Source organism: Thunnus albacares, chromosome 20, assembly GCF_914725855.1.
Source record: "Thunnus albacares chromosome 20, fThuAlb1.1, whole genome shotgun sequence".
Taxonomy (NCBI): Eukaryota; Metazoa; Chordata; class Actinopteri; order Scombriformes; family Scombridae; genus Thunnus; species Thunnus albacares.
This window is the reverse complement of record NC_058125.1, coordinates 6,551,367-6,576,762: the sequence shown is the minus strand read 5'-3', so window position 1 is coordinate 6,576,762 and position 25,396 is coordinate 6,551,367. Positions and strand designations below refer to the sequence as shown.

The 25,396-nt window shown below is 38.8% G+C and overlaps 1 protein-coding gene and 1 long non-coding RNA gene across 3 annotated transcripts in view; one reads left to right on the top strand and one right to left on the bottom strand.

Moving 5' to 3' along the window:
• The window catches only part of pemt (phosphatidylethanolamine N-methyltransferase), a 75,693-nt gene that overhangs the window by 39,566 nt on the left and 10,731 nt on the right, over nucleotides 1–25,396 (top strand). The window contains exons 4-5 of the mRNA XM_044337343.1: nucleotides 5,563–5,708; nucleotides 13,088–13,199. Coding sequence (XP_044193278.1) covers nucleotides 5,563–5,708; nucleotides 13,088–13,199 — 258 coding nt within the window. The remainder of the gene's footprint in view (nucleotides 1–5,562; nucleotides 5,709–13,087; nucleotides 13,200–25,396) is intronic.
• The window catches only part of LOC122970964, a 59,041-nt gene continuing 39,269 nt past the window's right edge, over nucleotides 5,625–25,396 (bottom strand). Inside the window, exon 4 of one of the 2 annotated variants that reach the window (XR_006399371.1) lies at nucleotides 5,625–5,704. This is a non-coding gene — a long non-coding RNA (uncharacterized LOC122970964). Of the gene's footprint in view, nucleotides 5,705–16,020; nucleotides 16,263–25,396 lie in introns of those variants that run through there. The other variant, XR_006399372.1, reaches the window with a different exon arrangement.

Here is a 25,396-nt window from a genome sequence, read left to right as displayed (position 1 = left end):
TCTTTAGTCAGTGGAAGAGAGAAAGAGCATATAAATGCAAGGCTAAAGTTTTCTAATGAAGAAGTAGTGCCATTTAGCTTTTTATTAGGTAGGCTGAAGACAGAGGGAACAAGAACAGGAAAACTGAGACTTTGTCAAGGATATGCAGAAAATCACGGGAACATATGACCCATATAGCAATGGGATGGGGCAGCTGAATGCCAGATATTGCAACATTTTAATGTATTTACCATGTGAATGAGATGGAGAGAATTTTAGACTTTACGACTGAGATTGCAGATAAAGCTGTAATTATGTGAAGTCACCAGCCTTGCTGCTCATGCTTCTTCCTTTTCTAAGCTCTGATGTAAAGCAGCTCATTGTGAAAGGGACTCACTGAACCTTCCCTCACTGACCTTCATATACCAAAAGCTAGTTTTTTTGTATTTCTAGACAATGCAGAGTGTGCTCCATCAGCAGTGACTTGGTGTTACAGTACATCCAACAGTCAGTCCCCACTAACCCCTTGCCCATATCTCCATCCCCCAAACCTCCTTTTCTATCTCTTTTCCAATCCAAATCCCAGCAGTATGTCGTGTTTAGCCACCTTACTTAACAGATAACCCAGCAGTCACTCTTTGTGTCTGATGTGGGAGAAAAACAAGCCGCATCACATTACACTTCCTGCTTCCTTTGACAAAGGGAGAACACCAGAAGACTCGCAGCATGTCAAACCTAGTTTTGATTCGGGAGCCATTTTTGTCTGCTGGAATTACATTGCATTTAGACGACAACCCACAGGTGTGCTAAGGCATACACACTGACACACACAAACAGAGAAAAACTGCATCTACCAGCACCTGTGTGTGTTCCATTATAATGTGCAGTGTTAGGAACCCTTTCAACACTATAGAAGCCAAACTTTTGAACTCTTTGGCCCAGTGACATTTAGAGGCTGCGGGGCATGGCCTTGACATAATTTACAAAACCATGAAATGCAAAATGAAGAGCATAAAGGGGGCCAAACATAAATGGGGAATAACCAGTATTATTAATCTTAAAGCTGCACTGTGCAAAGGGAAGAATTTGCATTTTGAGGACTTCTTTATCCACAATGCCTAAAAAGACTGTAAATTATTGCATTTTAAGTTGTTTTCCTTCACTTCACTTATCCCATATACGTATCAATGGAGCAATAATTGTGCAATTTTTGTCAATGTCAGAAGCATAAAAAAACATTAATTTAGCTTCTGAAAGGATGTTTGGAAGCATGGATGTGAGATTACCTCTCAGTGCCATCTTGTCATTTACTGCCAGAAATCCAAATTTGGTCAAAGCAGAAGAAGCTGGTGTAGAGCTGGAGTTTTGCCGAGGCGTTGGTGTTATAGCAGTGTTGTAAGCAGCAGTGCTTCTGGAGGGAAACACTTTGAAATCTATGTGTTTCAATAGAAGGAGAACCCTGTCTGCACTTGGTGGTGTGGTACACCTTTGTCAGCAGTGGAACTGTCCAAAAACAGAACACTGTGATGGACAATCAGCTGTGTTGGCTTTTGTTACAAGCTACTTGCAGACTTACTGATAAAAAGCATTGCAAATTGCACTTGCAAAAACATTCATTCAACCAGTTTTGCCTCACACTAGTGCTGGTAGGTTTTTCATTGCTTTGTGGCAGTGCACCTAGGTTAGAAAGGGCCAACCTTAAACTATAATGCAAACCAAAACATGTTGCACCCCTTGTCAAACCACTGATACAAAGTCTGCAGGGTCACCACTTTCCTTTGGCTAAAAGGAACTGGTCAAAGACAGCGGTTAACCAATTAACAGTTCAGGGGCAATACAACAAACTTATTCCACTACCTCAAGCAGAAGCACCTGGTTGAATACAAGGAAATCCAAAAATCCTGCCAGAAGTATTTTGTCTAGGGATGTCAGTTTGGGTTAATTTTGCTTTTGTCAGACCAACGCCCATTAACCGGTAACTAACGAGTTAATTTTTAAGAAAAGTCGTGATTTAGCTTTCCTTTATGAGAGCTGTCCATCAGTTGGTGATCAGAGCTAGCTTGAATTTTAGCTCATCCTTCTTCTCCTCAAAATGTTTTGCTTAGTCACAGTAGCTCGAGGGCTTGACGTACGAATATAAATAATAATATGAATATAAGCGACCCTGATTATAAGATGGGGGGTCCCCTTTTCCAACAACTGTTTTTGGAAAAATAACGTTACTATTTGATTATAACTTACAGCATAGTATAGTTACATACTCACACTCTCTACTGCCAGGATCTTGAAAGTGGTCAAAAGTTATTTTATCCAGCAGTTAGCATTTATAAGACTGCCTGTTTGTCTTTGTGAGCTCCTTATCATCTGTGATAATGGTATTTGGCAGCTTGACATATTACGTTTCTGCAGTAGAAACTTTTGGAGACACTTTGGACTCATTTTCACTCGTCATGAATTTATTGTTCAAGCGAGCCTTCAGAAACTCCTGCAGATTAGACTGGACTAATAAAACACTTTTAGGGCTGACTGACTCTAAAACACTCACTGTAAACAGTGTGCTCGCCTAGCAACATTAATGCTACAAACAACCCATAATGCAACACTCCGTGTAGAAGTCGGTTTTACACCAGTACTTTATTATTCAAAAAGAATATCTGATGTTGTGCACACGTAATTGTGCACAACATCAGATATTCTCAGATATTTCACTAAAAAACAAAAATGTCCCCTCATGGTGTCACTAGAGGAAATGTTAGGGGATCACCAAAGTGATTAGGATACATTGATTTGGCAGAGTGAATGTCTGTACAAATTTTTATTGCAGTGTTCAAGTAGATACAAGATATTTTAGTGAATAAGTGAAAACTTAAACCTGCTGGTGGTGCTAGATCAAGAGTCAGGGGATCACCAAAGATGGTAGGAATCATCTTCTGAAGACCATGAATGTCTGTACAGAAATTCAAAACAATCTATAAATAATCCATCCAACAACTGTTGAGATATTTCAATCTGGTCCAAAATGGTGGGCAGCCGAGCCAAAAGACTGACCCGGCCATCACTGGAGCCACACAGCTAACATGGCTATATTTGGTTTGTGGACTGCTGGTTGGACAATATAAGCAATTTTTAAAATTATGATGGCTATTTTTCACTAGTCAGAGTTTTTTCACTATATACATTTAGCTTGAGTTACAGCTCTACTTCAAAGTGTCTTAAATACAGGCACTTGACAGCCGAGGTATTAGTGCAGAAAGACTTAGGAACAGTCAGTTACAATATAATGGACTTGTCATACCAATCAAGAAAATTAATATCACTGAGAACTGCAGTTTGCCCTCAGGTCAGTGCATTAGGATAGTCTTTAAAAGCCTGAGGTCTTGCAATTTGCTCCCACTTTTGTGGAGCAGTGTTGGAACAAGGCTGAGGCAGTTACTGTGGCGCCACCACATTTTAAGTAGTTTTATTTGTTTATTTATAGTTTTAGTTTTGTTCTGGCTGCCAAAAGTGGACTCAAGCAGCAAGTGCTCCAGACTCTAAGTCAATTACTACATCTTTGTACGAAATTAGTGATGCACCGATCAATCGGCCACAGATCGAAATCGGCCAGATTTCAGCTGATCGGCCATGACCGGTGACCAGCCCCGATCAGTCTCATATATCTGATTTTTTGCCATTTTCTGCACATAGCCACACCATGGTTCACATTGTGCACACAGGAGCAGCTGCAGCACAGACATTATAGTCTCACACACACACAGCCACAGCCACACACACACACACACACACACACAATTGGCCAAGAAAATTACAATCGGTGCATGTCTAAACGAAATCCAGGTACCTATTAAATACAAGCAACATTAAAACCAAACATCCTAGGAGAGCACAGTCAATCAATACTTAATGAAAATGCTTTTGCTCATACAACACACAACCCTCACATCATCTGTCAGTGCAGACTGCAGTTGAGTGTGACGTCAGGGAAAGTTAAAAGCACTCTCGTTAACAAGCAGTCTCTTTCTCGCTATACTAACATGCATACACGCACACTGTCGAGAGTTGGCAAGAGAAGGGACAGCTGGTTTTCAATAGACTTAAAAAATGAAATGCTTGATTGTGTCTGCAGTGTTTGATGTTTTTGGGGGCTACCAGGCATAGTTTGAAAGGTTGAGACTTGTTTCCTGTTGGTTTACTTCAATGTAAACCCCAGTTACAAGTTTCACAGTTAAAAATATGATGAAGCTCTGAAGTCCACAACAAAACAAAGGTGCAAAGGTGAGGTAATGAAAGAGTGACATTTTCCTGGTGACCCTGAAGGACAAAATGAAAATGTGTCTTTACTCTAAAGTAGCATCATGCTGAGTGTGTATTTCCATGCAGTGAGGTCACACTGCACACAGTATCTCAGGAGTCCCCTGGTCCCATAGTGATGACATTTGAGCCTTATTAAACTTGGAGAGATGTTGAGCCTACACACTATGGTGGCCCATTACTGGTGCTTTAAAAAAAAATTTAAGCTGAATCTCTAAAAGGTCACAATTACGAGATTACCAGCCCAAGGATATAGCAAGTCTGATAATTGGACTCAATTCCCCATTCTTTTTCATTTCAGTTTTCAGTGGCTGAAAAAAATCAGGGATATAGACATCAATTCAAAGGCCTTTATATTGATAAAGGGAGGCTTCAATCACTGGTAGGAGAAGGCTTGTTCACTTCTACACCCACTAGTTCTTGTAAAGACAATAATATAATAATATAATAAAAAACACCGATATCTTAACTTACAATAACTGAGAAGAGACCTTGTGTAGTGTTGCCAAAAATGACACATGCATTTTCCACATCATGTTTCAATGTAACTCTCTTTAAGTGGAAAAATTGGAAATTTCAATATACAATGCACAAGGTAAAGGTCTGTCTTCTGTTCTGACCATTATTTGCAAAAAGGCTCATTTCATGATTAGTCAGTTTGTGACGCTCATAGGAAGCTGACATTTTCTTTTAATTAGGTTGGATTTACAATGTAGTACAGATGTTCCAATGATAAAAAGAAGAAGCCTGCAGTCTAAAAGGAGGCTCTTGTTCACACAGGCACTGCTTTGGTAATATCTTTGAATTTAAACTAGGTCGCCAAGTTCTAGGAGAAGCTATTTGACTTCATTAACAATAGATTTACTGAATTAGTACTTCATGTGTTGCAATACAACAGCCTGACCATGACACTTTTCAAAAGCATGTCAATGAATTAGTCTGATGAAAGTAGGAGCAGCTATTTTTTATTGAAGGTCAGTGACTATCACCCTTTTTTCCTCTGACCTTGACCATCCATATTCTCTGTTATTTCATCACTATTCCCCTGCTGTCTTCTCATTTCCTGTTTCCTCCCAGTCCTTAGAGTCCGTAGAGTTTCTAACACTCACTTAGTTCAGAGTACTTGCTGTTACCATTGAATCCACAGTAAAGGTCTTCTGCACACTTAGATCCATTCAGTTAGCACTACTGATCAAACCTTGCTCAAGGTCTGGAGCATTTACAACAATGCACTGGTTAAATAAAGACCATTGTGATTCCTTTTCCCTGCAGCATGACCGTGGCAATGAAGGCCCAGGCCAGGTGGGAAGTGATGGACAGGACAGACATCTTCTATTCTGGAGTAGTTCTTATGGTGCTGGGCACAGTGCTGGTGGTCAGCAGCTTCCTGGCTCTGGGATTTACTGGAACCTTCCTAGGTAAGTATCAAACACAGTGTCAAATTTAAAAGGGGCAGTCCACTGATTTTATATGTCAAGGTCAATTTAGTCAGAGAGAGTACTACTCAGTTGTACAGTGACAACACCAGAGTAATTTGGGCTTGGGCTTCGAGATGACAATTTTTCTTTTTTCATTATCATGGAATCTGCACATGATTATCAATTGAATTAGCGCATTAACAAGGCAGATATTTACATAGTTTTTCTTTGTTGTTTTTGTTGCAATGTTATTGATGGCATGATGAGCAATTTCATCATAGTGGGGTTTTTCTAGATTGCTATAAATGCAAGACAGCCTTCATTTATTTTTTGTTTGAAGAGTATCAGAAGAACTCGACTTTATAACGAAACCTACGCTCTTGCCTGTAATAATTAAATCTGTCAAGGCAAGTTTATTTCCATAGCACATTCATACACAAAGGCAATTCAAGGTGTTTTTCATAGCGCGTTAAAAACATTTTTTTTAAAAAGCATACAGTAAATATTAAATGCAAATTAAGAGGGTAGAAACCTTTTGAAGGAAATTGAAAAGATAAGAACAGAAACATAAATACAGGATAATGGATACATTTATTAAACTAAAGATGCAATATATACACCCCCTTGACAGCAGAAACATTTCTGTCTGACTTACTTGTTTTTTTAAACAACATTGATAAATCTGTTTTAGCTGGGTATTTTTGTTTATATGTATTCATACTGTTTATATACTCCCACATGATTTCCACTGCAAAATTATCTGAATACATACTGACTTAACACATTTGAAAGTGTGACTGGATGGAAGAATATTTCTTTTTGACTTTTCTGAACACCCATTCTTTACAGGATCATTTACATTTATTCATTTGGCAGATGCTTTCATCCAAAGAGACATTTAAATGAGTATCAGACTTTGAGAAGGTAGTTCACTTTTAACCAAAACAGATTTTTTTTAATAGAATTGAATTCTTAATGAATTCAATGGCAACTGAAAATCTTTATCACCAGTGATTTAACTTCTCACCTCGTTGCAATGATGTAGAAATGTTCTCCAGAAAGGTTTCTGTATCCTTTTCTCATTTTTTCTGATGCTCTACTAATGAAGGGATGGCAGTGGGGCCTAAAGGTCGAGGGTTTGAGCCCCAGACAAGGCAAAGTGAAATAGCAGCCCTTGTCCCTCCATAATTACCAATACTGAGGTTGCCTTGAGCAAGTCCCTTAACCCCCAACTGTTCGAGCTGGTCAGTGGCCAACAGATCAAACAGTGTTTTTTTCAATTTTGAGCACTGAAGTTGGCGTTTGGGAACAGTATGTGAAACAAAATAATCTAACCTGAAAAATTCCACTTTCTAGCTTTCACCACATCTCACTGTGTTCGTCAGCGAATGAAGGACATTCATTCTATTTTTCTTAACATTTATTTATTTGACACTTTTAATTTTTTAATAAGATGCTGCAGCCCACCAAAAGCCATTTCCTTGTATGTGCAATAAAAATCATTCTGACAAGTTCTTTGGGTAAAAAACTAAATATGCAATTTCAGTTTATTCCTGTTGACTCAAACAGGAGTAAACATCGTCACACATGGTAGACGCAAATATTTTCTCATCTGCATCTGACACAAACATGTTTGTTTTCCTTTGTTGTGCCGCTGAGTACAGGCATCGATTCAAATGAACACGAGTACGACATTGCCATCTTGGCAAGTGCTGGTATTAAGTTTCTAGGTCAGTCATTTCAGTGAGTCATCTCCGAGATCCAGACTGTGTCTCAGTTCCTGCACCATCATTGCCCATCAGTGCACTCAGATGCTCTCAGTCTCCACTAATCCCCAACTTTGCCCACATGGATAAATGAGGCATCAGGGGCAGCAGGAGATGACAGGAGTTGACCGAGTAAACCAGTGAGCTTCTGTTGGCGTCTGTCCCTCTGCGATTATTTGGAGCAGCAATATTAAAATCTATAAAGCAGAAAGCAGAAAAGTGAAGTTTCAGAGTGTCACTGGTGAGAAGCACCACAGACCAGACTAATACACAGGTTTCCCAATGAGATGTGAATGCAGATAGGTTGCAGAAAAAAAGAGGACAAGTTTTTGTGCAGTAAACTGCTCAAATTGCAAAAAGAATACACAGAAAATGTTTAATATCCCAAGAGGGAGACATGACTTTGCAGCACAGAGTAAATATTATATGCATCCGGTGGTTCATTAGGATGTACACTCTCAGCTTCTCTATTGTTCTATTAGGATGGCTAGACTGTACCCACATCATGCCAATTTACAAACTGAGAAACTTAACCAGGTCAGTTGGAACGCTGCTCATACGCCATTTTATCTGTGAAAAGAATAAAAATGTGGGTGACCTGCTTAAGACAAAAGAAGAGAAACTTAGCAATGTAGCTTGACCAAGTCTTGTCTGAAACTCAAGTGTAATTAAAATATTTATACATATGTGTGTTTTTGTATAGTGAGTAGTCAGACCTGGAAAACTTTATGTCTCCAGATAATTTACACTCATCTGATGGTCAAGGGCCTGAAAAAGCTTTATGTTAAATCTGAGACGTTTAAGAATTCATTTACAAAGTATTCAAAAACCAGCCCACAATCTAAATTGTATTTCTTTTTGACAGATGTTCACATCTTGAAATTATTTTATTTTAGATGAAAGGTGTAAAATTTAAAACTTAAAACAGCTATATAAAAGATAACACTGCATCTGTAACACTTCTTTGTTTGCAGGTATTAGTTTCCTTTCCTATAGGTGGCGCAGGTTGACTTGTGTAGAACTGGTCCAACAAGGACTGAACAGCTCCCCCGGTGGAGAATCATATGCCTATAAAACATGAGCAAATTTGTAGGCCAGTTTCATCAGGTACTTTGCATGAAAAAATGAAAACATTTGGGAGCTTTGGAGCTTATCACTGGCCATTTTTACACAGCTAGCAGTGAGGCCTAATCATGATGGTATGAAACTGTCAGTCTATCTGACACTTTAGTCCAGAGCAAGATCTTGATAGTTGTCATGCCATCTATGCCACCAAATCTTCTACTCATGGTAGCCAACAGTTCTATCCTAGTGTTTGTTTTGTTTGGCCCTCTTCTATAGCACTACCATATAGACAAAATAAACACTATACTCAAGAAACACCAATTAGGAAATGAGCACAGTCAGTCATGCTCCACATAAGATAAGCCCTTCACAATTTGGACACTGCAAGTTAGTGTCAGCCTAAAATATCATGTATAATCTAAATATGTTGTAATCTGATAGACATATTGCAATGAAATGTTCTGAACACATTTATGCTCACAAGTGGATAAACTCTTTTATTCACATAAACCCATGACCTTTCCTGTAGCATCACCCTAAGGTCAAAATGTCACATTATTATCCACAGTGCTAATAATGCCAAAATTACCTGTATGTTAACCATCAAAGTTAATTCTTGTCATGGGAAATATAGTGATTTGTTTTGTCAAAGCAATTTTGTTTGTTTCGACTAACTACAAAATAATCCCATCTCAAGGCCCACTTACTAGCTTTTTCTAGAGCTTTCAACCATATCACATGGTCTCCATCAGTATATAGAGTTTGATCAATTGTCTGAGCCTAATAACTGTTATGATTTTTATCCATAGTTGTTCAGGACTATTTGTCCATGTTTGGCTCATCTTTTAAGCTAACACTGGTGGTGTAGCTCCAGGGGATTTAATTTAAATGCACAGACACTAATTCATATTTAATGCTGGGTTATTTAAGAATTGTGCTGCATATCTTTAGAAAACAATGGATTCAAAACAAAGTATAAATTGTCTGCTACTGACCCAAAATGTTGAATGTAACAACAAATAAATATATGTCTAAATAGCATCTACGCTTTATATCACCCTCAATGCGCCTGAAACCCTGTTCTGAATTGAAAACAGTTCTACAATTTTAAGAACCCAGGTTATTTTTAAGGTTGATTCTTTTATCAGTACTTTTATACATTTTGGTGTAACTTATGGTCGCGCTGCAGCCTCTCCTCTGCTCTCTGTGTCAGCGTTCGATCGATGGCGGGGCTCAGCTCCTCCATCCACACATACACACACACACACACACACACACACACACACACACACACACACACACACACACACACACACACACACACACACACAGCAAACAGCAGAGCAGAGATGCTGCAGTTTAGACATCGAACCAGGTGAAGTGAAAGATAATGTTTGACTCGACTTGACGACAACTATGCTTGTTACTGAGTGCAATAAAACCTTCGTGAGTAAAAAGCCAGTTAGAGTAATTTATCAAAACACCTGTTGAACAAGCATAAACATGTAAAAAAGCGATATTTTCATCTGCTTTGCCTGCAGTAGCCCATCCACCACTGGTATGTTTTACACAACCGCAGCGCCCTGTTTAAGCTAATAGCGAAATGTTATGAACAAGCTAAAACAAAAGCTGTTTAACTTAGTTTGTGATGCATGTTAAAATTTTGCAAATTCTTGTAATTGTAGCTACTGGCTGAGACAAACCTCCTCGTCTCCACCAGCGGTACCTGCAGGTAGTAAATCACATCAGCAGCAACAGATACTGTATGAACTTTGGACTTCTCATTAGCTGTTTCCAATATAATAATCTAGAAAATATTTTACTTATTTAATTATTTTACTGTTGAACTAATTTTAAGTTACTCTTATGTATGTGTGTGTGTGTGTGGGGCTGATTTTTATACTACACCACAGTCTACCTGCACTCCAGTTCTTTTCCACTTTCTCCTAATGTGGACACACACATGCTGGAGGATACGGCCTGTGGGTGTGTGTTGTGATCTGATGCGTCTTCTTCGCTCTAAATTAAGCCCTTTGAGTCACCGTGACCTGATGATTCAAACGGATGGCACGGGAGCAGAAACAAAGATCCAAACACAATCAAATTTACACAGGGTGCTAAGGTGTCAGCCAGCTGGCCCGGGATCCAAACTCCAATCACAACCTGCTGTTCACAGACCCACTTCTCTAATCTCTGGTCAACCATAGTGCTGTCACTACTCCTCAGTGTTGCCCATTTTCATAACCACAACGAAACAACAGTGACGCAGGTACATGGGAAAAAAAAAAATTGTTATGCTTTTGCTTTCAGATATGAATGGGTTACCTGTCACTTTGGAGGTCAAAAATGAGGTTAACATATTGTTCTGAAGGCCAGTTACAGCTGTTTTTCTATTCAAACACCTAACACATTTGTTTATATAATCTCTTTTTTATCCCACCCTACCTGCGGCGTTTAAAAAAACATCATGAAAATTGTTATATAACTTGGGCATTAACAGCCCCTGTTTGACAGAAAACAGGGCCAGCAACACCACATGTGTAATTCAACAGGTCAGTTTTACCTACTGGAAGCCTGTGTATGTGTGTATGTGTGTGTGTGTGTGTGTGTGTGGGTGGGTGTGTGTGTAGGTGGGTGGGCAATGAAGGGAGGAATAAGGGAAGTATATGAATGTTCATGTCCTGTTATACTTAAGTCCCAAAATGGGTCAGATTATGTGCGTATGTGTGTGTTTTTGTGTGTGCACAATACCGGGGGAAGTTATTACATGGCAAAATGCTCAGGTTACAGTGAGCGGTGTCCTAGTTCAGCAGCCCCCAATGTTTTATTGGCTTAAGACCCCCACTACACAAGTAAGCACACAAACACACATTTTTTTTTAAATATCCAATTCTTGTTTTACCACAAGGTTGCAATATCAAAGAAATATGTTCCTCAAAATCAAATTGAAATTCATTCTATTCATTCATACTATTGGCTAAGCAATCAGTATAAATATCATTGGTGTTTGTTTTGACCACAAAATTATGAACAAAAAGAATAAATTTAAGCTTCATTTTATATTTTAGACACATAATTGTCCAAGAAAGTGACAAAGGCTAAATTGAACTTACATGAAGGGTTTTATGATTTTGAGGAGGATGCAAACTGTGGCTTTTGTGCCCTGGCATGAGAGTAAAGCTTTTCCTTCTGTGTCCTATGTGCAGTGGATGCCTATATATTCTTTATAGCTATATTTTTCATCAAAGACTTGATGTGAGATTCGTATGATTTGTTTGTCAGAGCCTAAAAGCAGGTGTCTCACACCAAAAGCCATCCTTCCATCAGTTTTTTGTACAAAATTTCATGGACATCTATCCAATAATTGCTGAGGTATTTCAGTCTGACAGTGGTGGATCATTTCCATTTCCAGAACCACACTGCTAGCTTGACTAAAAACAAGCTAGACAAGCTAGACTCAGTGTAAATACAGTAAGTGCTAATGTTAGCAAGCTAGGCTCACCAGCATCCACTTTCTGAGTGGAATACAAACTTAACAGCATGAAATGTCTTAAAACTTGCTGTATAAAGACAGACAGCTTTATTCAATAATGATTGAAAGCCACTGAGCTTGAAACAGAGAGTTTATACAGTATTATAATCAGTAGCACACCGCAGAAGTTGACAGCTTGTCTCCTAGCAATGCAGGCTCTCAATTATCAGCCACATGCCAAGGGAGACGCCCACCTGGATGCTTGAAACATAGACATTGTGTCCAATGATACAGTCTGTCCAAAAATGTTTGAATCCTGTTTTGAAAAATTGAAAAATAGGCACAATAGCTTTAGGATCATTAAAATATATAGTTCTCTACCCAAAAGTGAGAAAAATTCAAATTTGGTTCAACTTTAATATTATCTGGCTCATGTCTTGCTTCGTGTGTTGACACATAATCAAAGTTTCACCTCCGTTTTCACATGAGGTCATCTCAATGCGGTCATGTTGTTGACATCAGTAGCAGCCAGGTGATGGTTGAGCAGACAGTGTAGCATTAACATGCCTGTGTGGTGCCAAAGTCGCGTTCCCTTTGGCAGTACATCCAGTCTGAACTGAGTGTCCCCTGTTCTTCTGTCAGAAGCATGTCAAAAGATGATCATCACAGTGAGTCAAGCTGGCCAAAATGCTTCTGATTAGAGTTGTACAATCAAAGTTTATAACTAGGTATCAATGTTGTTGATATATCATGGTACCATGGCAACAGTGTGAGGTAGTCCACCAAGTTTGGCTTTGAATCCCTGTCCACTTTTGATAGACAGGTGGCAGGACTCACATTTGGGACTATTACACCTCCAGAGATGCGCTTCTCGCCAAGTGAATGCTAGGATAGGATCCAGCCTCTGAACACTGAACACTGAACACGAAAAGCGGCAATTAAAAATTAACAGAGTTTTGTGATGAAATGCAGTGTTTGTGTTGAATAGAGCCAAAATCCTCACATCTCAACCAGTTACAGCATTAACTCACTGTGTGTGCGTGTGTGCGTGTGTGTGTGTGTTTGTGATTTTCCAGGTGACTACTTTGGCATCCTGATGGACGAGAAGGTGACAGGCTTTCCCTTCAACATCACAGAGAACCCGATGTACTGGGGCAGCACTGCCAACTACCTCGGTCTGGCACTCATGTAAGTGGGAGGAAAACAGGTCAAGTTCATGAATATATCTGTTGTAAACGAGCATACTTTGTAGTCTCTGCAGAGGTCTGAAATTAACTTTAATAAATGATAACAACAATCAGCAGGAAGATATTTTTTACCAGGTTTTTTTAATAAACATTACCTGAGGAGTTGTTTACACATAAACAAAATTAAGGTAAAGAAAAATGAGCCGCAACCTGGCTGGCAAAGTGCTGATGTACATTAAATGACGCTCTAAATAAAGTGACAGCATGCAGAAGTGGCATAGATAATAAGCTGTGATCTGTAAATGAAAAATGTTGTTTTCTCTAAGTTTCAAATCACTTCCCTCATGAAAAGGTGGGGAGGTAAAACTTAAATGTGTGCCTCGTCTCTATGACAACTGTGACCACATCACTCGCAGCCCGGTGTGCGTAGTTGCTAGACGAGCGACTCAGGGTTGGCGAGCCTGCTGCTGATAAAAACTATTAGCCCCCCACTCTTCCTCACACAGAGCTACGTGGACTCCATCCCTAATTTTCCTGCCTCTACAGTCATTTTTGTTGTGACTAATTTTGACCCATTTTCTCTCTGTTTTGAATTTAATTCACTTTTAGTTCTGTATCTTCTTCTTCTTCTTCGAGTGATCAGGCCGATGATGGCCTGATTTCCCTACAACCTCCTCTCTCTGTAACTCACTTGTGTCCCTCCAATTACTTTCATCTCTCTCTCTATCCCTCTTTTATTCCGTCAGTTGAGAAACAGTAGCGACCTTTCCTCAACATGTTCTGCTGTCTCCAGTCATCATCCTGCTGTCCCTGTGTAGTTGTTCAAAGGATCTACAATATAACAAATAGAAGCTCTAAAAATAGTTCTGTGTTTGACCCTTAACGTTTGAACGGACTGTATCCATTGCTCTAATAATGCTCTAATAGTGTTCACATCAATCAACTTGTACAAGCACACAGGAGATTTTTGCAATGCTTGATTATTACAGACATCCCAATTAGTATTTTGTTTTTCAATGAATGCATTATGTGAATCCTCCAGTATTTCCTACTTTCTGAAACATTTGCAAAGCCTTTTTTGAAATTTGACAAAACAAACTAAACTCAAGATCTACTTACCTGCCTGTTCTGGTTCATCAGCAGGTAGAGATTGCTCAGTTATTATGGAGGACTTGACTTAAAGACTTCTTGTTGGCTTAAAGGTATAGTTTGACATCTTGGGAGATTCATTAAGAGTTACATGAGAAGATTGACACTACTCTCATATCTGTGTTTTAAATATGAAGTTAATGGCAGCAGCCAAATAGTGTAGCTTAATTTAGCATAAAGACTAAAAAGCTAGCATGGCTCTATCCAAAGGTAACACAATCTGCCTCACAGCACCTCTAAAGCTCGCTAATTAACATGTTATATCTTGTCTCTTTAATCAGTACAAATACCAAAGTGTAGATCAACATGTTGGTTTTTTACAGGAGGTCATTTCCCAGACTATTTCTTGGCTGGCCACAGTGACTTCCTGAAGTCTTGCTGTCACTGTGAGGTTGCCAGGCAACAAGCAGAGACTCCAAGAGGTCACTGCTCCTGGACAAAAAAAAAATTCAGCATGAAACTCCCCAAAAAACTACAACTGGTCACTTTTACACTTCTATTTGTGTAGAGATTACACAAACAAGATATATCATATTAATAAATGAGATTTAGAGGTGCTGGTAGGTGGAATTTTCTGCCAGTCTAGCTGTTTCCCTCTGTTTTCAGCCTCTGTGCTAAGCTAAGCTAAGAGATTGCTGGCGGCAGCATCATATTTACTGCACAGACACGAGAGTGGTTTGGATCTTCTAACCTAACTCTTTGCAAAGTGAATAAGGGAATCAAACTATTCCTTTAAAAGTTCAGCTTTTAAGTTCATTCCTGATCTTGGAAATGATCTTGGTTTGAATAATGGAAAACATCTACAGTTCTCACAACAGAGCACACTCCATCTGCTGATGAAGACCATGTGATACGTTCTAATGCTCCAGATCAGGCGAGTAAGTGGACATTGTTTTTTTTTTTTTAATTACTGTTTCCAGATTCAAGAGGGAATTGCTACGTTCAGGAATGTTTTGAAATGTGCATTGCATGTAAACATTGACTTCTTTGTCGGCTTCTTCTCCTTTTATTGCTGCATTTCTAGCATTGGTACTAAGCAGCGGTGCGCACAACTCCAAATCTTAAGATTGTATCGGGTGCACAGTTATGATAAAGACTAAACAAACAAAACAAAACAACAGCGCTCACTAATCCATCTTCTTGTGTTTTTTAATTGTGGACAGAAAATGAACGCGTTTCAGCTTAAAGCCATCATCAGCATAGAGAGCAAAAGAAATATAGTTGAGACCCAATAACAGGTGAGACCCAAAGTCTAATCAGTGACAAGACCATATAATTATACAATAGGATCCATGTGTGAAAACACATGTAGCCTCCACGAATGGAAGCGGTGTGGTCTCAGCAATCAACATGCAAGGCAACCAGTGTCACAAGCCTGAGAGAAACAACCTACGGGACTGAACGTCCCAGACAGGAGACACAGAACAAGCAACAATACAAAAACGGCAATGCAAATCAACCAATACATGAAGATGCCCATGAGCATTTCTAGCATTCCCACCACCAGCTGAAATGAGTATTCATTCATAACCTTTATTTAATCTCATGAGTCATTGAGGTCGTCCTCATTTACAATGACATTGAGTTAACAATAGTACAATAAATAATAGTAAGATAGTAGAACATTTATATATACATACATGGTAAAAGACAATTCAAACAATTACAAGTTTATTCCAGGTGCTTTGGCCACAAGAACTAAAAGCTAACTCTCCCATTTCAGAATAGACACGTGAAACAGTAGCATAAGCTATCACCTGTAATAAATCTAAGGGCTGAGTGGTTTACAGAGTCCAGGGGCTTAAATGTGAAGGTAAAGGCATGCCCGTAGATTACATCACCATAATCCAACACCAGCATAACTGGTCCGATCCTGATCCTCTTCTTACTACACATTGGAAAGGTGTCTCTGTTTCTGTAAAAGAAGCCGATTTTTTTGCCACAGTTTACCAACAGGGTTGTGCAAATGATATTTGAATGTAAATTTCTCGTCTAGCCAAACGCCAAGGCATTTGTATCATGTGACACTCATGCTTGTGCAATGCATGTGCATTTTTATGTGCATGCTGGTACAGTACGGTAGAACACGAGATACAAACTATTGAGGGACTTGCACATCAAAACATTGCTCTATTTTGCCATTGTATTATTATTTGATCATCTAATTGTATTTTTATACCCACTTTTATACCTGCAGTGCATAAATGCCAAATTCCTTAAAAGTTAAAAGAAAAACATCTGAGAGTGACCAGTTATCTTTCAAACATGACCACAAGACTGGATACTCATGATTAACAAAATATTCACCCTGCGCACACAACTACTAAAAAAAGCAGTCTCATTGCTAGAGTTTCATTCTAGTCATTGATCATTTTATTGCTGTTTTATTGGTTGCTATGCCAGCAATGCTCTGGGTGATTACTGTTGTCTTCTCTCATCTTTTCTTAATATGCACTTCACCTGTGTCATTAACCAAAATGTAAAAGATATAAAACCCTCAAGGACATTATTCACCGTGACTGAGAGTACTTCTATATTTCTGAAGGATCACACACACGCACACACACCCCTTCCACTCCCTCAAGCCCCTCACTGTGCCAGACAGTTTCACCCACACATTAGACCACTTACTGTCCTTTTCTGTGTGACCTGGACAGGAGATTAGCTGACACACATTAGCAGATGCACTTAAACTGATACATGAACGTGCTGCTAAATAACTAAGATTGGAGCTAAAATTGCTGCATGACGTTCCCTTTTGTGGTTACATGGGTCATGTATTTTTGCATGGAGCATCACTCCAGAGAAGGTATTGCAGTACCAAACTGAAGTAGTCCCAAACACATTTGTATTTCTACAAGTCTGTACAGTGTTTTGTTTGGTGCATGTCATACCTGCTCCTGTCAGCTCAATGTTTACAGATAAATGTTGCTCACTGCAAAAACTTTATTTCATGCAGCTGAACACTTTGCTGAACACACCTGCACGTCCAGACCAAAGCTGGCAGTGTGTGAGGGCTGTGGTGGGGGGGGCGTGTTGTTTGAGGTACCAGTGAGACAATGAATTCATACACTGCCAGTTTCGGTCTAAATTGGAAAGTAGGTTATAACAAAAAATAATATATAATAATAATACTGGTCCCAGTTTTATTCCAAATAACTCTTGAATTGACCATTCGGGGCAGCAAAATTGCCTTATAATAATAATAATAATAACAATAATAATAATAATAAAGTTTCTTTATATAGCACTTCAAAACTTCAAAACAAGCAATTACGAGCAAGTGTGTTATAAGGCAGACATAAAAAGAAGGAAGAAAAGAATACAATGCCAGATACACTTATTCCCATATAAATAAAAAATAGTCTTATATTTGTAAAAAGTAGCCTTGTATTTGAAACTTGGGAGGATTTCCAACAAACACCGGATCCCTGTTTTTTCAAACCCAGCAACACACTAAGACAGAAACTGGTCCACCCGAAAGGCCGCCCCCCCAAATACAAGAAAAGCAATGTAGTGTATGCAGTCTAATGCAGTGAGGAATGCACAGACTTATATATTGGGGAAACTAAACAACCATTAAACAAAGGCATGACTCAACACAGGAGGGCCAACTCCTCAGTTCGAGACTCAGGTCAAGACTCAGCAGTTTACACCTGAAAGATAAGGGACACTCTTTCAAGGACAACATACATATTTTGGATAGGGAGGACAAATGGTTTGAAAGAGGAGTGAAGGAGGCCATCTACGTCAAAGTAGAGAAACCATCACTCAACAGAGAAGGAAGTCTATGACACCACTTATCCCCCACCTACAATGCTGTCCTTCATCCCTTCCCAGGAGACTTAACTTTTCACATTTGGTCTCATGTGACAACGCCAACAACTGTTGTTTAAACTTGGCCTCAGATGACCCATAATGACTCTACTGACTGTTGTTACAACAGCCAGAGGCACTGATGAACCAAGTGGTGTCAATGACGTTGATAATGACCCCACTGAGGTTAAATACTTGGGACTTCCCACCAGTCAGTTAGAACTGAAGAAGCCCCTTGGATGAGAGGTGAAATGTCTTCAAGTACCTACAACCAAGTCCAGTTGCCCTAGATTCAACCCTCCTTGGATAACCATGACCTGGATGACTGAGAAACTTTATAGACAGCCTTATATTTGCTACTTAGTAGTCTTCAAAGTAGCCATAAGTGGCTATTTTGTCACAAATGCTACAGACAAAGAGGAAGCGTCTGTTAGCATTGCACCCAAAGAGGATTCATTGTGTCACGTTTTAAAAACAGATGACTAAAGAAAATAGTCTGAGAGAAGGAAGTCTATGACACCACTTATCCCCCACCTACAATGCTGTCCTTCATCCCTTCCCAGGAGACTTAACTTTTCACATTTGGTCTCATGTGACAACGCCAACAACTGTTGTTTAAACTTGGCCTCAGATGACCCATAATGACTCTACTGACTGTTGTTACAACAGCCAGAGGCACTGATGAACCAAGTGGTGTCAATGACGTTGATAATGACCCCACTGAGGTTAAATACTTCGGACTTCCCACCAGTCAGTTAGAACTGAAGAAGCCCCTTGGATGAGAGGTGAAATGTCTTCAAGTACCTACAACCAAGTCCAGTTGCCCTAGATTCAGCCCTCCTTGGATAACCATGACCTGGATGACTGATAATCTTTATAGACAGCCTTATATTTGCTACTTAGTAGTCTTCAAAGTAGCCATAAGTGGCTATTTTGTCACAAATGCTACAGACAAAGAGGAAGCGTCTGTTAGCATTGCACCCAAAGAGGATTCATTGTGTCACGTTTTAAAAACAGATGACTAAAGAAAATAGTCTGACTTGTCATATAGTTATTGAATCTTGTGTCCTACATGAAATTAAATTTTGCACATGCACCTGCTTTTGTCCTCTGCATAATTTTTTATTAATCCCTTGTGCGTGGGTATGAAATATGAATCTTGCATGGGAAAGGCAGAGTCGGCCAGAAACAATGAGAGCAACTAGATAAAGAAGCAGTTGAATTCAGAAAATGCTGGCCAGAAATAGTATCAAAACTGGGGTTTGATGCAATGAAAATCTTAAGGATCATAACTTGGGGCAGTGCAGCAAATGCGTAAGAAAAATGTATGAATTTGAATAAGTTGTGCCCTGTCCACTTGTCCTATTTTCTCATACTACATCTCAGACCCCCTCCAGTTCACTCTACAGTGGGACAGTTCATTTATCCTATCAGCATAACATAACCAGAGTGATTAACAGTGTGGTGAATGCTGCCCTTGAGTTACATCATGGACCTTTATCATGTGTTGTGCTTGTGGGATGGAGCTGTATCTTTGAGCGAGAAAGAACAACGACGCTCTGACTTTCAAAAGGTCACAGTCTGCTGCGGGCCAAATCACGTCGTTGCGCTCCCCCTCTCTCTCCCTCATCTATGCTGTTTCTGTTCATCTGGGGCTTATACTATAGTGTGTATATATGTAGAATGTGAAACAGCAAAGACAGAGTTCAGTCATAAAACTGTAAAATGCATCTCAAGACAGCTTCATGGTCAAAGCATGTATTCATGCCTACATTTGCCATGCCATGTTTACAGCATAGTTCTTGTGGTATGATTTCAAATTTATGTTTTTGTTTTGTTTCAAGTAACAGCAATAGCAAAGAGAGATGATACAATTATGTAACAGCAGTGGTTTCGCTCGTGGGGAATTTTGGAATTCATTTAAAAGTATTTCTGTATACAAAGCTCCACAGAGCTTGCTGCATGTATCTCTGTTATGCCTGTCAGATATGAGAATATCACACCCCTCAAGTCAAGTTCGATCCTGAACATTTTTATCCAGCACATTTGATCTTTTTGGGGTTGTTTTCTTATTGCATTAGATTTGTTGTTACTGCAGTGTACTCTACATGCATGTGTATATACTTTTAATGTATATGTAAATGGTTTTCTGTGCACATTGCATTTCACTCAGAATGTGTGCTATATAAACGTTTGTTTGCATGCACTTATCATTTAAAAACCATATCTCATGATGCATGTAAAGTTCCAGAGTTATGTTATCATCCACAGATATAGATATGGGGTTAAACACCAGAGTTCTCACCAGAATTTACCATCTTTTTTCCTGGGAAAAACACCTGCAGGAAACCCTCTGTACTGAAACAAAGTAGTCCTCTTCAAACCTCATTCATGCTATCACAACCTCCTACCTTTAAATGTGTTATTACAACAATGAAACTGGATCAACTTTTCATCTGCAGTACAGTAGGTTCTTCTAATTTCTTTATTCAGTAACGCTTTATTTTACAGGTCCTTTAATTTTATATCTCCTGGAAATTTTCTGTGTAATTTGCAGGTATTTAATAGTTCATTTTTAGGACATTTTACAGAGAGGGTGGTTCAATTTGGTACAAATTAGAAGTTAGTTAAGTTGGTTTAGTTTGTAAGGGTAGGGTCATTATATTTGGGTTTGTGGGTTTTTAATTTGCAAAAATATCTTTATAAGTTGACAATTCTTTATGTGGCACTTTTTTTGTTTTCAGTGTGTAGTTTTGTGTGTGAAACAATATATTAGCATATAAGGTTGTTTCTTAAAAGTTCTTAAAAGTCAGTTGGACACCTGACTGTTGTTTTAGGACAGACTTAAAAAACTGTGAACTAATCCTTTAAACTCATATAGGTAACTTTATAAACAAGCCTTTAAAGTCTTGGATAGAAAATGGCAACAGTATTGTCATTGTGATATACTTAGTAAATATAAGATGTTGAACTTTGAGGATTTAGTTTTATATTCAGATATTCACCTGGTGTTAATAAAATAACTCACAATACACATTTGCATTTAGTATTTATTGCATTTTGAAATGGTATTGTATTAATTGCATTAGTTGGACTGCACAGGGACTGCAGATGGAAATGAGCTAGTAGCTAAACCTAGTACAATAAATTTCTTCTCCCTGTGTGAGATGAATGTTTTCTTTTGTACATGGCCCCTGATAAATAAGTATAATAAACTCAACTAATGCAGAAATAACCTCTAGCCATTTCTATTAAGAATGTCATACATTCCCATAAAACCACAATTAAAACTGGTGATAAAATATGATTTATAAAAAAAACAAACAATTCTGTATGGTTGGCATTGTGGGTTTTTTTTTTTTCATTTTTGCATCTCAAAGAGGTGCTTTCAAGAGCTTGATCTACTGAGGAATATTACCACCCAATCTAACACAGCTGAAAGAATAATATCTGAAAATTACACTTCATTTTATCATAAGTTCTGTTAAAATAACTACATTTATGGTGAGGAATCCTCATTTTCCCTAAAGACAAGTGATATATTCCTGGGCCTTTGTAATGTTGAATTGTAATCAATCTCGGAACCCCTCAGCTGTCTGTCTGACAACAATTTAGGCTCTAGGGGAAACGGCCAATATTTTGGGGCCTCCAATGTAGCCAACAGATATCCGGATAACGGATAACCAGGCCAAGATTTCCTCTTCCGTGTGCGGTTCGTTGTTTACAGTCCAACTGGCAATGCATGCAACCAAAGCCTGCTCAAACACGATTGGTCAATACTACTCAGACTACAAATAGAAACCAGAATTCTTCCAGTACCAAAATCTTGTCGTGTTGCCTACAGATTCTGCATTCATATGCAGATATCTGTTTACAGAGATTATATTGTAATAGACTTCGACAGAATTTCTACAGACCCAGCCATTACAGTGACAGATGGATTATTAATTAAGGTCCATCCCATAATTGATGTTGCGTATAAATATCCTTTTTCTTCTTCTCTGTGAGGTTTACACTTGGAAATATTATGAATAAATACAACCAAATGACAAGCATCTCTTGTAATGTGATACACAGCTACACTACACACACGTAGCTAATCTCTCACATCTAACTCACTAATTAATGACCTGTTCATCACACATTGAAGGCGACACCCAGGGAAGAGCTGAACTCCATATTTAGAGCTTTCCGCATTTGTGAATCTTAAAACCTGTATGTCAGTGTTTTCATAATAAATTGGAAATCTCCATCATCTCCTGGCTATACAGCACTTAAGACCATGGAGATTGTATTCTATTCCCTATTATTTGAGTAAATTGCACAAAATTCAAGCTAGAGTTGAGATTTCTCGCTAAACATGGTGCATGACCTTTATATTCTCCTGTGCACCATCACCTACTTTTTAAATCCACTGGTGGAAGATGTATTCAGATCTTATACTCAGCTGTGTAGGTGTATTGGCAGGTGGTAATACTTTGGTTTCCATCCATTTTCACACATCACAACACAGTGGTGCTTGTTAACGGATCTTGAAATCTCAGCGCCCGTTGTGTTAACTTTGGTCTGAGTGGTATTGATCAACAACACCGGTGAACCCCTGTGGTGCTGCAGCCGCCGGTGTTAAGTCAGTAACTCCTCCTGGAGGCGGTTCTTCCTCTAGCTTGTGTTTTTTCATCATAGTTGTAGCTCTGCATGGGTACAATTAGCTTGCTATTAGTGTTTAAACCTGTGTGCAAAATAGTCCCACATTCAAAATAGAGAAGGCCTATCCAAGAAGCTGTTAAATAGTGTTAAATGTATGAAAAAATATGATATGCTAATAAAAACATTAAAATATAAGTTTAAAAATGGGAGGAAGTTTTTCATCTCCTGACATGTGTCTTCTAAAAGGTCCAGTTATCTAAGTCCATTATCTCTGACTTGAGTAAAACATGCAGTCAAATCAATTCACGACCAGACCATACCCATTAATATAAGACCTATAATAAGCTTCGAGCTGGCTGCTGATATGTGACAAATATTCCCTTTATCCAAGACAATTTTCTCCTGAGGGAGACAACAAAAATAACCTTGCCCTTGAAGTGCTCGGGATACCAGGGTATTGCAGCAGTGCACTATAGCCAGAAGAAATTTTAGAAATGTTAAAAACAGTGTAGAGATAGTACAGATTGCAGAGGCAAAATGACCTTGCTCAGAGGTGCAGCCAGACTCTCCTGTCTACATGACACACAGTTGGTACAGGGTGGGTCTTCATGAATTATTTACATGGTCCTACGGTAATTGACTTTCTCTACATGTTGGTGCAATGATCCAAAAGATTTCAAGTTCATGCCCCCCATCATCCCCCCATTTTTTGTAGTTATTTCCATTAATAAGGACTGATATTTTGCATATGGACTTTTTTATCTACAATAGTGGACTTTAAAGACATGAACAAGACTTTTCAAATATGCAGAGGGGGAGCAGAACTGTGGAGTTGAAATGAGTTGGAAAGTATTTCTAGATATTTTGCATAGATCAGTGGGGTCGGCCCCAGTTACAATTGCTGTCAGTCGCATTTTCTGTGATACTCATAATGTTTCAACATACAAATAACCTTTAACAACACAAAAAGAAAACAAATGATATTTGATTTTGGGGGGTTCTGGGTGTTATTAAGCAGTTCAAGACATAAAGCCGGATTTCATTGTTGTAGCTGGCTGGGGTGGAGCTAGTTTAAATACTTGGTTTGCTATTGGATAGTTTAATCTATAAAAATGCATAATGTTATAGGATGATTCAAGTAAAATCTAGTTAATAGCTGTCACCTATACGTACGGAGTGAAAGGTTCGATATTTCCCTTTGAAATGCGGAGAAAAATGGAAATAGTAAAGTACCTTAAGTACAGTAGACACTAGACAGAGGCAACTTGTTTCCATCATGCTGGTGTTTCCCTTACCACTGGATCTACAAATAATGAAGACATCATGTTGTCTGTTTTTATACAGCTTTTCAGTCACACATTATCTGTTTGTGCTTTTAATACATTGAAGGGCAGTTGGGACAGCAGCAAGGCTCTCTGGAGGACTGGAGGCAAGATAGGATGATGTGATGAAAGATAAGAGCTGAAAGAAAGAAGAGATGTCCCTGTCCTTTGTATGTGTTTCTGCATGAGAAAGTTTTTCTTCAATCTCAGGGTGCTGGACTTTTCTATTTTTCTCAAGATAAAGGCAGGTCAGGTATCGTCTGAGTCATGTTAAGAAGTCATAGTAACAGTGAACAACACGCCAGCACTTAAAGCGTAGGCAACCCGTCTGCTGCCTGTCAATTAGGAGGAATAAGGAGAGTGTGAGTTTGAATATATGTTATTAACCTACTTTCAGTTGAGGAACTTCTCTCGCCTGGTCTGAAATGTAGCAATGCAAGCTTATAAAGGATAATAATGGGGGTAAATATGATTTAGCTGTAATGTAGTCTACAGAAGCAATGCACGCATCAACTTAACCTGCGAAGCCAGTTTCATTTGCCTCATAGGAGTAAAATGGGTCAGAGTCATCCGCTTCTGTAAATGTTGAATGGAAATACTGCCACTTGAATTTCTCCACACAAATAAGTAGTGTCTGGATCATACTACTATGGCAATAAGTTCATAATGTTATCACAGTCATATGACTTATCATTTCACTCTGTACAGAGCCAAAGTCCTGACGTCACCTCCGGGCTAGCCTCTGTACAACTTGCTTCTATAACACAGTGTGGTTGAGAAAAAAAAGAAACTGGGTTTAGTTAATTGACTACAGCAATGGATTTTATTAAGTTGAAACCTTCATGATCTCAACAAAGTTCGACAACAATTTATTACCATACAAAAATTACAAAAAGCCGTTTACCTGCACAGCAGCACATGTACTTATGTCATGATAATTTGTTACTTTCACATGATAATGATGATCTAACAACATTGGTCCACCAACATCCACACTGGGGGATTTCACTGATATTGTCTTTTAACATCTTGGGACCATGTGGGAATTAACAGAACGTTGAATTTCTGGTTAAGGTAGCGAGTGATGTATTCGTTGACCCAAGCTTGTCGACATTTTTCTGTTGCTAGTTTTTCATTTATATAAAGTAGCTAGTTATCTATGTAGGAGGATCCCCATTGTTAATCCTGCCCACTAATTAGTGGCAAATGATTAGTCATTTGATTTTCCAGAAAACCAGCCATCAATAAGCAATAATCAGAAACA